The sequence below is a fragment of the Trifolium pratense genome, linkage group LG4, assembly GCF_020283565.1.
Source record: "Trifolium pratense cultivar HEN17-A07 linkage group LG4, ARS_RC_1.1, whole genome shotgun sequence".
In the NCBI taxonomy this organism is placed as follows: domain Eukaryota; kingdom Viridiplantae; phylum Streptophyta; class Magnoliopsida; order Fabales; family Fabaceae; genus Trifolium; species Trifolium pratense.
The window spans coordinates 27,169,709-27,183,651 of record NC_060062.1 but is presented as its reverse complement, the minus strand read 5'-3'; the positions used below and the strand labels follow the sequence as shown (position 1 = coordinate 27,183,651).

General features: G+C 30.4%; 1 protein-coding gene and 1 long non-coding RNA gene across 20 annotated transcripts; one reads left to right on the top strand and one right to left on the bottom strand.

Moving 5' to 3' along the window:
- Window positions 1-1,517: 1,517 nt before the first annotated feature.
- Window positions 1,518-5,935, bottom strand: LOC123920110. 18 transcript variants are annotated; one of them, XR_006813430.1, is made up of 6 exons: window positions 5,369-5,933; window positions 4,696-4,785; window positions 4,305-4,375; window positions 3,887-4,034; window positions 1,910-3,075; window positions 1,518-1,817 (listed from the first exon to the last, which is right to left on the bottom strand). It is a non-coding gene; the product is annotated as an uncharacterized LOC123920110 (long non-coding RNA). The 18 variants fall into 18 exon arrangements; XR_006813445.1 differs by having other exon boundaries at window positions 3,887-3,963; window positions 4,696-4,769; window positions 5,369-5,782; XR_006813443.1 differs by having other exon boundaries at window positions 4,305-4,446; window positions 4,696-4,769; window positions 5,369-5,760.
- Window positions 5,936-6,126: 191 nt separating this feature from the next.
- LOC123920109 (beta carbonic anhydrase 5, chloroplastic-like) lies at window positions 6,127-11,972 on the top strand. Of its 2 annotated transcripts, none has more exons than XM_045972252.1 (10): window positions 6,127-6,509; window positions 6,590-6,696; window positions 6,778-6,830; window positions 8,628-8,765; window positions 8,867-8,915; window positions 9,687-9,800; window positions 9,894-9,947; window positions 10,945-11,027; window positions 11,107-11,212; window positions 11,615-11,972. In XM_045972252.1, the coding sequence occupies exons 1-10, from the start codon at window positions 6,494-6,496 to the stop codon at window positions 11,816-11,818; spliced, it is 924 nt and encodes a 307-aa protein (XP_045828208.1). In that variant the 5' UTR covers window positions 6,127-6,493; the 3' UTR covers window positions 11,819-11,972. The 2 variants fall into 2 exon arrangements, with proteins under 2 accessions (XP_045828208.1, XP_045828209.1); XM_045972253.1 differs by having other exon boundaries at window positions 6,151-6,288.
- The last annotated feature ends 1,971 nt before the right edge of the window (window positions 11,973-13,943 follow it).

Here is a 13,943-nt window from a genome sequence, read left to right as displayed (position 1 = left end):
GTTAACTGAACCAAACTGTAATTCGAACTGCACTCAACCATATTTTAAACCAGACAATTTAATTCAATTTTGAACTAAACCACTTTTAAAAAACAGTTACAATTCACTGCATAACTGGTTCAGAATCAGTTTGAATTTATGAACTGGTTTTTATTAAAAAAGAATATTTAAATTTATTTAATGTTTCATCAATAAAAGTTTCCAATTTTTTTGGGAAAAAAGATTCGATATTTTTTGGAAATGTGTTTAATCTTTTTTCGGGAAATTTTTTTTTTTTCGGAAAAAAAGTTCTCGATTTTTCTGGAAAAAAGTTTTCGATCTTTTTTTGGGAACAAATCTTTGAATTTTTTCGGAAAAAAGTTCTCGATTTTTTCAGGGAAAAAGTTTCTATTTCAGATAAAACCGATTTCGAGTTTTTTCTGGAAAAAATGTTTTCGATATTTTTTCGGGAAGAAAGTTCCGATATTTTTATTCTAAAAACAAGTTTTTGATATTTTTCGGAAAAATAGTTTCCGGTATTTTTTCTGGAAAAGGTTGTTCTGATATTCTATTCGTACCAAACGGCGAGGCAATTCAGAGTTTCTTTCAATCGTTAATGAAATTATTCTTGTTATGTTATCATGTGTGAACTTTGAAGTTAAGTTTATTAGGAGACAAGTGAATTCGGTTGCTCACACTTTAGCTAGGGCGGCCAATTCCTGGACTAGTTTCCATAGATTTGAGATTATTCCTTCATGTATTGAACTTTTGATAATTAATGAAATGCAGTAAGTTTGTTTGGTTCAACAAAAAAAAAACGGTTTAAATATATAAACCGATTCTAAAACGAACTGTAACCGAACCAAACCATTTATATAGTTGAATCATGAACATCCCTAGATCAAATATTACAAATCCGTGACAACGGCAGAAGCCGATTGAATTGCGGCAGAACTCAAATACGGAGGTGGTGGTGTAGTGTAGAAGCAGAGATCTGCAATTCTGCATCAGTCTGGTTGCTTTTTCAGTTTGTTTAAATACTAGTCTTTAAACCCGTGCTGTCGCACGGATGTATTTTTTATTTTTAAAATCATTTTGTTTTTACTAACATCGTCTTTAAATGCTAACTATTCATGTGACCCAATAAATAAACCCAACCCACCAATCGTTAGTTGGCTCAGTGGTGATTGACGTTGAATTTGATAGGGAGAACCACGGTTCGATCCCCTCAACTGCGATCGGAAGGGGGCTAAAACCACTTAATGCCAGAACTGACCACCAAACCAGATTAAACTGATGGTGAAAGGAAAAAAAAAACCAACCCCATCATACATGATAATTCAGCAACAATACATAGAAATGATTACTCTTGCTTAGCATGCCAATACATTATAAATACAACCATGAGAAACTGAATATTTTATTCAAATTTTCTGAAAAACTTCATGTTACACAGCATTTACGGTCGACGTCTTTGTTTTCTCATTATCATGTGATAATAATTTGAAACATAAGCTAATTAATGTCTTCATAAAATAAATAATAATTACAAAATTAACTCATTATATAAATATAAAATTAACTCATTATTTGTGTGAGACTTGGGTGTAAAGTTTGAGAATATAAAAGAAATAAAAACTAAATGAATCTTGGAAGGAGTAGCAATCTTTGACTCTTGATGGCATGAGATAAGTTGAGGGATTAAAAACTTAATGCAGATGAAATAGGAATTGGTGATAAAATCTGGATTTAATGTTATGTGACTCTGTCTCCAGTTTTATCTTCTTTTCTTGTCTGCCCTTCTTCACAATTGTACCATTCTTATCATCACTTTGTTCCTGATTATATTAGCAGTTATTAAGCAAATAATTACAATACAAATTCCAAAATAGCAAATTTCAAATTCATTCTTCTAGTGTCCAGTAAATACCTGTGGTACATTATACATACTCGGATTACTTTCTTGCATTTGCTTGTGCTTTTCCTGTAACCTCAAGTATATTTAATCTGCAAAATCTACTTAATTCCAACTCAACCATGGTTTTTCTTATAAATATGATGAATGCATAAGTTAAATGATCATAAAAGACATTATTCTCAAAGGTCATACTTAACATGGTTACACAAAGGCTGCAACCGGTGCTCTTCATTTAAACACTCTCCTAATATAGAAACTGCATCAGTAACATCAGCGTCAATGTTTACAATGAAATGATTGGGGAACATTACAAAGAAAATATAGTTGCTTCAAGTATTTTTGCTATCAATAAATAAGATAAATTCATCTATTCTATTTTCATTTTCAAAATTTAACTACCAATGTAACATAATTATTTGGTACCAAGATGGGATCTCTCGCCTTATCACTCTCGACTCAAGGCACATCGAACTTTCTCAAGTTCTGGCCCGAGAAAATGGATAAGGCCTTATGAGATACAACCAACACTACTAAATAGTCCAGACCTACATCAGTGACAACCAAAGCTAGAGAGATGAAACCTGTTAATAAAAACAGAAAACAACCATGCTATAGTATGTGATCACAAGATCTGATACGTAGAAAATAAGTGCCACCTGCATAACAAACACATAAACCAGTCCCCGAAAAGATGAATCTGAGAATAATGAGGAATAGCACCAAACACTCTGATGCATGACCAGAATGAAAAACCAAGGGAAACAAACTTATAAGGTTTTAAATACAACCTAGACAGGACCTCCGATCCGCCAACCATTGTTTTAACGAAAAGTCACATTCATAACCACAAGATAACCACAACATTGTACATATATTTGAATAGAAAGGGAAAAAAATTATGTCTCAGACCAACTTAAAACCACAATATTATATTCGAAGCTCTTTTGAGTAGAAAAATAATAGTATTAAAGTATGCTATAACCCAAACATGTACACATAAGAAAAGACAACAGTGTAGCTGTTTATTAAAAGTTTGCATTCTCATAACAAAATTGCTTCTTGGAATATGTATTCTAAATGATCTCTTGATTATTAAAAAGGGTGTACCTGGTCATCAAATTTCTGTCTCCTTCGCTAAAATATGCATTTACAGCTTCGTTAAGACTGCCACCATGCTCCTGACATAAAAAAAAGTTTACAAATGAAAAGGAGATATATAAGCAACCTCCAACACCACTTAAGAGAACATGCTCTAGAGTTGAGATCCTCTCCATTTTCTATCATTTCCATTTTTCCATTACCAAAGTTTTTAAATATTTTTTGGTGTATAAAAAGTATTTGGACCCACTTAATATCATATTTTTACATTTATATTCCAAAAACTATATAATAATGGAGGAAATAGAAAGAATGAGAAATGGAGAGGATCCTAACTCCATGCTCTATACACGTTTTATAAGAAAATAAACAATATCAGTGTAGAGTAGTTAGAAGCTAATTATCATAAGAGTGACAAATTATTCTATAACTTGTATCACAAGCAGCAAGAGTGAGATCCCAAGCGATTATCTGAAATAAGTATATTAATTAGATGGAACAGATACCCATGTATGCTCGGTCATACTGAATGCAAAATCTTTCAAAGCTTATATTTAAGTTGTCGAACAATATCTAAATTACTACTTATCCTTATTATGATGTCTAACCTAATGTGAAAGCTTATAGACTCACCATGTTATTGGACTATCAAACTTTGTTCAGATTTCAGATTGGATGCACAACTTAACAATAATGAAATAAAACACCAAATTGTCCTAACAGGAAAAATTCACACTGATATTGAACATAATTGACAGCACAGTAAGTTTCAAAACAAACCAAAACTGCAGTCTAATAATCACACCAAACATCTGAAATTGAACTATGAAATAAATGGCCAACACATATACAACATGCCCAAAGATCTATAATAAGGAAAAGAAATCATACCTCTTATATACACTATCATCAATGCACCATGAGCCTATATTTTTTGCAAACTTTCTCAATCTTCTTCAAACACAAACCTTCAATACCAATCTGTTAGCTGAAGTCTAGAAATAGAGTTGGATTATAAGATAAAACAACCAGTCGCTTTCTGCAACATAACATGTACACATGAAAATTGAAGATTCAGTAGATCAAATTCTAATTCAAACATGTTAAAAAAGTTCTAATTCAAACATATTGATGAGAATCCACAAAAAAAAATTATCAAACACATGGTGGGCATGTATAAAATTGAAATAGATGAGTAATTAAATTATAAGACAACAAAGAAACTAAGAAGAAGAACAACAACAACAATGCAAGAAATAGCATACACGAGAAGAAATTGGAAGCGATGACAAATTTATGGTCCTCTTACCTTCCATCTCAACCCAAATTTATAGATGATGAAACTGTTTATGAAGGGAAAATTGGAGCACCAGATAAAGCCTACACGATGACAAGAGCATATCTGAGGAAGGTGTATTATAGAAACACAAAGGCATCCAAGTTCTGTGGGTCTTGTAAAACCAAGGAACGAAAAAAAAAATCAAAACGGATCGACGTGACACGAATGATTACAACCTACAGTGCCCAAATCCCGTTATCTATGTGTCAAGTGTATAGATATCACCCATAAATCCTGATACATCATTCCCAATTTTGTGGAAAAAGAGACATAAATCAAGATGAAGCTACTATGAATAAGAAAGAAAAACTACATAAATGAAAAACAGAATGAAATAGAAAACAAATTAATCATCCCTCACCAGTTCTTTCTCTATTGTTCACAAAGCCACTGTGAAACTCCCCCAATACATTCTTGCTGCCTTTTAGTTCAAACCTGCAAGCCAAACAACCTGTTGTCGAGCTAATAAACAAATTAATGATAAATAATCCCAAATAGAAACCCTCATCACAAAACTAAATTTGTGAAATTTTTTTCAATTAAGAAAATCAATAAAGAAGTTAAAGCAAAAATTAGGGATTACAAATACAAATGAAGAAAAATAGGTATTAAAGAAAAGAAAGAAAGTTAAGGGAAAAGAATCATTGACGAAAAATTTGTTGGTGAACCATCCTGTCAAAGCCAAACTATAATTTGTTGGTCCCAATTTCTCCATCCTTAATTTATAGACAACTGGATACCAAGAAATTCAATCGGGGAAAATTATACTACAGATTTCAAAATTCAAAACCAAAGAAACTTTGTTTAGCCAGGAAAATAAGACACCATATATAACCTACTACACCAGATGAAAACAATCAAGAACAACCTAGCTCTGTCTAGGAGGGAAAATAAGAAGAGCACATATCGCCCACAACAGATGAATCCACACCAGTTGAATATAACATAAATTAATCAGTATAAACCATGAATACGTGCATGATATCAAAATAAGAACTTAAAACTGAGAAGCTACAATCAAAACTACATTTTACCTTGGACAAGAACCATCTCAACTCAATAGAGCCAGATTCATTTGGATTGAGAAAAGCAGGAACTTTCCACAACCGAATAACCCTAGCCTTGATACAAACCCTTTCTTTGCCAGGAACAACATCAGCAATTTCATCAAAAGCAGAATCAACCAAACGTTTCTCCATGTACACCATTGTTAGGAAGACGAGACAAACAATTTGTGACTGAACAAATATCAACAATTATACCCAATTTATAGATACTCAAAAATTTCAAATCAGGGCAATTGCATTTGGGAGGGAAAATTCATCCATCAGATAACACCTACACGAGAAGAAACCCATACGAAAAGGTAATTGATTCACCGGTTAACACCTACACGAGACAGCACACCCCTATCTAGCAAAACCCTTCATAGATCGCGTAGGCTACCTGTTCTATGCATTCCCAGGAAAAGACAAAAACAGATAAGACAAAATAAAATTAAGATGCAAATTAGAAAAAATTAGAAATAAAATGGAGCTGATGTGGAATGGACGAGTGCAATCAACAGTGCGTAAATCCCGTTTACGCTTTGTTAAGTGTATAGATTTTTTAAACTAACATGTGGCATGCTGTGGTTCGTCCGATTGATCAGAAGGACATGATTTGTCCAAAGGCATGTGACTTTCCCGGGATAAAGTCATGTAATCCTTGTCCCGGTGAATGTTAGCTAGACGACAGCAGCATCCCACAAAATTGGATAACTACGTCGTGGTACGTACGTGTAATGTAACAACAGGATAATTTATTTAATAATTGAGAGTCGTGTCTTCTATGTCATCTTCAACCAATAGCCACGAGATTCTTCTCATCCCATAACATAGAGCAATATACAATTTAATAATGATGACAATCATTTTATTTAGGACAGACCTACGCTATTTCTTGATAATTTGAGGTATTTATTCCAATAAAGTAGATTTTTATGTGGTATTCACAAATACTTTTTAACCAATTTTTACTTTAAAGAGTGGTGTAGGAAAAATACTATCAAATTATCAAGCACTAGTGTACAAAAAAATATTTTATTTAATATATTTGAGGATTATATAAGGCATGCGCAATGCAAAATTAGTTTGTATTTAATCAGAATTTTTGAAGAGATGGTGTGGCCAATTCGTGAGTTACACTTACATACCTTTCATTTTTTGTAAAGTAATGAAATTAATAATTTGAATTTAATCACTTATGTTTAACAGGGTCCAGAATAATTAGTTCAGTTCTCCGATCAAAGGCACCTTTAGTTGGTTCATGCGTCCATGGAGATTCTGTGATTTCCTCAATAACAAAGCCTCACCCAAAATTTGTGAGTTTCTCTATTCTTAAGTGGTTTATTATTTTTCTTTTAATCTCTTGTTTATTAAGTATTGTTTTGTTGGTTTTGTAGATGAATTGGGTGAAATCGGATGGTTGCCATGCATCATCATTGCCATCATTCAAGTAAGTTTCAGTTAAGTTTGTGCCTAAAGTTTGTAGAGGGGATCCTCTTCGATGTATATCTTAATGGGGGGTGTTCACTGTAGATCCCAACCATTCAATAGAGATTTAACAAAGTTGATCAGACTAATTGACTCAAATGGATGGTTGTGAGGTTGTGTAGGGGTGTACGTGAGCCGGATTGGGTTGGGTTTGACCAAAATCAAAACCCAAACTACATATGGTACTCCGAATTGGGTTTAGTAAAATAACCACCCGTTATAACATTGGGCCGGGTTGGGTAAATCCACTAATTTCCGGATTGGACTGGGTTGGGTTGTGGATTACCCAAATTATTTTTCTATTTTTTTTATTAAATATCTAAATATTGAATCATCATATTTTCTCATAAAAAATAACTCAATCAATGTATCTTCTTGAAAAATAGGGTAACTTTTTTTCACTATAAAAAATAATCACCCATTTTTTTGTGTAAATCTACTAATTTACAGGCTGGATAGCGTGTTATCCAAATGATTTTTTTTGCTTTTTTTAATATCAAATGACTAAACCATGAATCACTATATTTGTTTATGAAAATTATTCATTTTTTAAAAATTTTAAAAAAATAATGCGAAAAGTTATCATATTTGTTTTTAAAAATTATTCAATCTTTTTTATTTTCGTAAAAAATAGTATAACTCATTTTCAATATAAAAATATTTAATAATCAAATGAAAAAATCTTTAGTATTTTCATAAAAAAATTTCAAAAAACATAGCACTAGTGGGTTTTTTGGGTTGGGTCCGTTTTTACCTGAAACCCGATTTTTTAATGGGTTTTTCATTTTTGAAATTCATATCCACCCACTTGTCCGACCCAACCCACTTTTTTGGGTTGGATTGGGTGGGTTTGACCGGGTCGACCGGATTTGCCCAATCCATATACACCCCTAAGGTTGTGATTTAGTGATAGTAGAGGTCTAGAGGATCCATTCTCAAAGTTTGGATAATATCAACTATTGATGAATAGTTTATTTAGTTAGTAATTACTAATTAGTATTACGTGCACACATTAGAGGTAAGTTTGTTAATATAGTTTTGAGTGAATTATGTTAGTTGTCATTGTTAGTTGTTATCATCTCATTTTTATATGGACTTGTATGTACAAATAGAGTCTATTTCTAATTTCTATTATATTTATTGTTATCCAGTTGATCAAATCATCGAGGGAAATGCTAACATGTGCGATGAACTTCATTTGAAACTTGTGCATTGAATCATAAGAAGTCAAATGGAGTAAATTTCTTTTAAAACTTTGTGCATTGAACTTTTAAACATAATTTTTTTAATTAATTAATTAATAATTAATTAATCAATGCAAAATTCCTATTTTTAGAAACCTTAGATTGACCCAATCATCAATAATATCCGTTCATTAGTTTGCTATACCTTTCTCTCATCTATGAGTTCCGTCAAGAATTGTAATAGGACTTACCAATCGTTAGTTGCTCCAGTGATGATTGATGCTAAACTTGGTAGGGAGAACCACGGTTCGATCTCTTGCAACTGCGATCGGGAGAGGGCTGAAACTTTGATGTCAGAACTAACCCCCAACCCAGATTAGGCGGTCTAGTGACCTGAATATTGGTGATAAAAAAAACAAAATATTGCAATAGGACTTGGTAATTGTAAATGACACTGTAAATTTTGCAAGTTGCATATGGTATTATGACAACAATCCAAATTAAAATTCTTTGCATGTAACAAATAATAAAGGTAACATTTGATCACAATTACATGACTTTTCTTTTAACCGCAGGGAGAAACAACCAGAGGATCTTAGTAATGAAAGTAAAGATCTTAATGTAGGGAATTATATGGTTGAAACTGATGGCTACATGAATTTATTTGGTTTGATGAAGCAGAGGTTTTTAAATTTCAAGAACCAAAAGTACATGTAAGAGCTGCACATTGTCATGTTTCAATTTTGCAAAAAATTATTTCCTTTTGTTTTTTTTTAGTCAGTATCTTATAAGCTAACGTTTTTGTCTTAGACAGAAAAGAGTTGGAGCATTTTCAATCTCTTGCTGAAGCTCAATATCCAAAGGTAACTAATTAACAAAAAGATTTGAAGAGGCACTTTTATTTAAGGCAAAACACATCGATACGTTATTTAAGTTTTACGTTTATATCATATAAGTACTTTAAGTTTTTTAAGTATCAGATATGTACTTTAAGTTTTACAGTTTGTATCAGATTGATTCTTTAAGTTTGTATCAAATACTCCATTTGTCCCAAAATATTAAACCTAGTTTGACTAATGCACATATGTCAATGCACAATTTTGATCATTTTGATCACTAATATCTTTAATTCTCTATTGGTAAAAATTATAAAAATTTAATATTTTGAAAATACTCATAAAAAAAAATCAAACAAGATCTTATTTGCTAATATTTATATCTATATATTATTGATAAAATATGATCAAAGCAAGATAAATAAATAGTGTCATTTAGTCAAAGTATCTCTTATATTTTGGGACGGGGGGAGTAGGTCCTATCAAATAGGTCCTAAGGACCTATATTTGATACAAACTTAAAACTTAAAGGATCTATATGATACTTAAAAAACTTGAAGGACCTATCTGATACAAACGTAAAACTTAAATGACCAATCTAATACTTAAAAAACTTAAAGAAGATATCTGATACAAACGTAAAACTTAAATGACCTATGGATGCAATTTTCCTTTATTTAATTAATTAACAACTTCTTCCAAACTATTAATTCTTCACAAATAATCTCCACAACAACGCATTTTAACTTTGTAATTAAACTGAGACATTGTTCATTTAACTAATAAATCCAAGTACAGTTTATGGTAATTGCTTGTGCAGACTCAAGGGTATGCCCCTCTAACATATTAGGATTCCAACCTGGTGAAGTCTTTATGATACGTAACATTGCCAATCTTGTACCTGTGATGAAGGTATTTTTATTACTGCTTCATTATTTTTGCCTATTGAACAGGATATTTATTTCAGACTATTTTCAATATTTATTTTCTTCTGTTGAATGGCAGAATGGACCATCAGAGTGTAATGCTGCTCTTCAGTTTGCTGTAACTACTCTTCAGGTACACTTACACTATGTTTGGATAAACAGCTTATTTAAAATTTTATAATAGTAAAAATATTCTGTACATGTGTTAAAAAAAAAACCGACAATTGACATTTTTTTCATACCAAGGCTCTCTGTGGTAAAACCGTATTTCGAGTTTATAGCTTTTGGTTTATAAGCTCATATGATAAAGAATGACTTGTTTGATAAACGTTTTTTAAAAAGAGCTTATAGCTTATTTTATTAGCTTATAGCTTATTGTTTTTCTTCCAATTTCACCCCTGCAATCTTATTTGAAATAAATTTTTTTAATATTAATTAAATATATATATTTTATGTCATTTCATACTTATAAGTTATTCAACCGCTAATTTTACTAAACACTACATATTCAATCAGCTATCCACTATTTTTTACCAAACAGAGCCTAAATCTCTTTCGTTCTACCAATGATTATTCTATGGTTTTAAATATAAGCGAAAAACAATTTTTCAGATTCATTAATTATTCAATAAATCTTGAAAGTGATTTTTTGCTATATATTTGAAATCGGAGGAAGTATAATTATTTAAGTATAAGCTATTTAACAAAAGTTTATATAAAGTTTTAGTAAAAAAAAGTTTATATAAAGTAAAACTTTTTTCATGTCAGCTATGCCTTATGGAAATAAGCTGGAAATAACTTATGGACATATCATAAGTTTTTTTTCTCTCAAATAGTCTCCACAAATATTTATGTTAGTAGATAAATTCAAATAAGTCAATTCAAACCCTTACTGTTCCATAGATGAAATGGAAAAACATATTGATTTCTCAATAAATTCCCATGTAAAAGCATTTGCCAAAAAAATGTGAATTGAATATCTAGAATAAGGAACTTTAATGCATCCATGTTTTGATATACATGTGCATGTTATATTAACAGTTAGGATTAATTATTTTACCTTCTAAAGTAAATTGTTCATACCTTATACAACTACATAAATATAATCAAATTGTTGATGAAAAATTTAGGTTGAGAATATATTAGTCATTGGTCATAGTAGTTGTGCTGGAATTGAAGCTCTAATGAGTATGAAAGAAGATACAGAACCAAGGTATTTCTTGCTTAAAATAGTTCACTATTAAATTGTTTGTGATGGCTTAAGTTCTCATTTGAGTTCATTCATTCTTAAGAAACTTCATACACAATTGGGTTGCCAATGGGAAAGTTGCCAAATTGAAGACCAAAGCTACCACATCTCATCTTAGCTTTGATCAACAGTGCAGATTCTGTGAGAAGGTATCCATCATATTTCATTATACTTTGCTGAAATTAACTAATACCGACACTTTAGATTAAAAACGTGTTTGATGTCTCATACGTAACAATATCAAACTTTGATTATGTTTAATTACTTTCATTTTCTAATTATTATTAATGTCTACGTGTTCGTGTTGTGTCTGATAAGTCACAACACCGATACTTTTTTATTATATTTGTTTACTTTTATTATCTCAAATTATCATTTGTGTCTTTGTGTTAGTGTCGTGTTCAATATGTGTTTTTACTTCATATGCATGTGTCGGTGTTGTTCCAATGTTCGTGTTTTAGTTTGTTGGCATGTAACATTATCAAGATGTTAAATTTAAGAAATTTTATTTTGGAAAGCTAATAAAAGTTTTTTCATTGGATTTGTTTCAGGAATCAATTAACCAATCATTATTAAACTTGCTAAGTTATCCATGGTTAGAAGATAGAGTGAAGAAGGAATTGCTTTGTATTCATGGAGGATATTATAATTTTTCGAATTGCTCGTTTGAGAAATGGACCCTTGATTTTAAAGGATGTAATGTTAATGAAGAACGTAGCAGTTATGTTGTCAAAGAAAAGGAATTCTGGAGCTGAGGGTATTATTGTCATCTCACCTTTGTCATGATTCTATCATGTAAAGAAGCTAATGTAAAATTATAAAACAAACGAAATTTAATACCTGCAAAACATTTAGGCACACACATAAATAAATAAAAAATTAAAAGAAAATTAAAATTGTTATATCAAATCATATTACTTCAATCATTTTTGTTAATATTTTTATGTTTCGTGTGAGTGTGCCTAACAATTAATATTTATACTTGTATCTATAGAACACTACAAGACAACTGTTGTAACATCTGTTTTACTCTGTTCGTTTTACTCTGTTTTGTCTGCTGTGAGATACAGACAACTTGTCTGCTGTGAGATACAGACAACTGCTGTAACATCTGTTATAGCACTTGTCCACTACGTGCCAGGAATTTCACTAATATTCTTTTATAATAAATTTCCGTTTATAATTTATATACGTTGGCAACATAGAAAACGCGAATCACACAAACGGGCACGAACTAGTGATGTGAAATCTAATATGCAGTACATTGTAACTATGATACCCTAACTACGTTAATAAAATGTGATTTCTTGAATCTAATGTTAGCCTAACACATTATTTGAGAAAATTGGTTATATATTGCTACCTCCGTCCCTAATTATAAGACTCTGTGTCACAAAATGTACTATTCATTTACATTGTTTTGACCGTGTTTTTATAATAATATATAAATCTAAATATTAGCATATAAGATCTTGTTCAATTTGTTTTGATGAGTATTTTCAAATTATTAAATTTTTATAATTTTTACTAATAGACAATTAAATATATTAGTGATCAAAATTATGCATTAACATACGTGCAGTGGTCAAACATGATCTTATAATTAAGGACGGAGGTAGTATTTCTTTAAATGATTCAACCTTATCCGAGTTTAATTTTCCATTGAAATATGAAATGAATGTTATCAGTAGTCGCTGGCCCGTGCGTTGCACGGGTTCGGTGGAACATCATTTTTGTGTCAATCATGAATATTGTTGATCATGGTAAATTAAACAATCATCTTATTATTTGATGTTTTTGTAATAGTAATTTTAAAATTTTTATTAGCGATAAGAAATTTCATCTCCCCGTCAATTATAAATTTTTATAAGTAATAACTTATAATGGTAACTTTAAAATCCTTATGAGCAATAAAAATTGTCATCTCCAAGTGAATTAGAATTTTTTATTAGTAATAACTTGTAAAAGTGATTTTTAAATTTGTAATTTTGCGATAAAAATTGTCATATCCTCGTGATTTATAATTTTTTCCGATATCGTAAATTATAAATTTTTATCAGTTATAATTTCTCCCCCTTTAATATAATTTTTATCATTAATAATTTATAATAATGATTTTAAATTTTTTTATCATCAATAAAAATTGTCATCTCCCCAATCATGGTTGTTGATTTAAATTAAGAGAATGATATAACTTAATCATAATTGTGGACCTAGCAAAAGTTATCATTACAAACATACATGCAAACTAAACACAATTGTTCAAGTGATGTAGAGATGATAGCAAGTTAAGAGAAAGTTAACAAAAGATAGTGAAATTAAAAGTTACTAAGGTTATACGCGTACACCTATGAAAAGTGAAATTTTGAAATGAACCACCTTATTATTTGGTGTTTTTGTAGTAGTGATTTTAAAAATTTTATTAGCGATAATTTTTTTTATCTCCCTGTCAATTATAAATTTTTATCAGTAATTACATGTAATAGTATTATTAAAAAAACTTGTAATAGTAATTACAGTAATTATAAATTTTTATTAGTAATAATTTGTATTGTGATTTTAAAATTTCTATCGGAGGTGAAAATTGTTATCTTCCCATAAAAAAAAATCCATTTCCCCGTCATTATAAAAAATGGCACAAACTTTTATTGGCAATAAAAAATGCATTTCCCCGTCAATTATAAATTTTTATCAGTAATAACTTATAATAATCATTTTAAAACTTTTGTCAGTGATAAAAATTATCATTTGTTGAGTTGCTTAAATAATTAGAAAGTGTAAAATAATATAATATATTAAGTAGGGTCCATTTATACACCAAGTTGGGTGGCATGAATGTAGATGCTCTAAGAAGTTTAGCTGCTTGATTAGTGTGTTGCA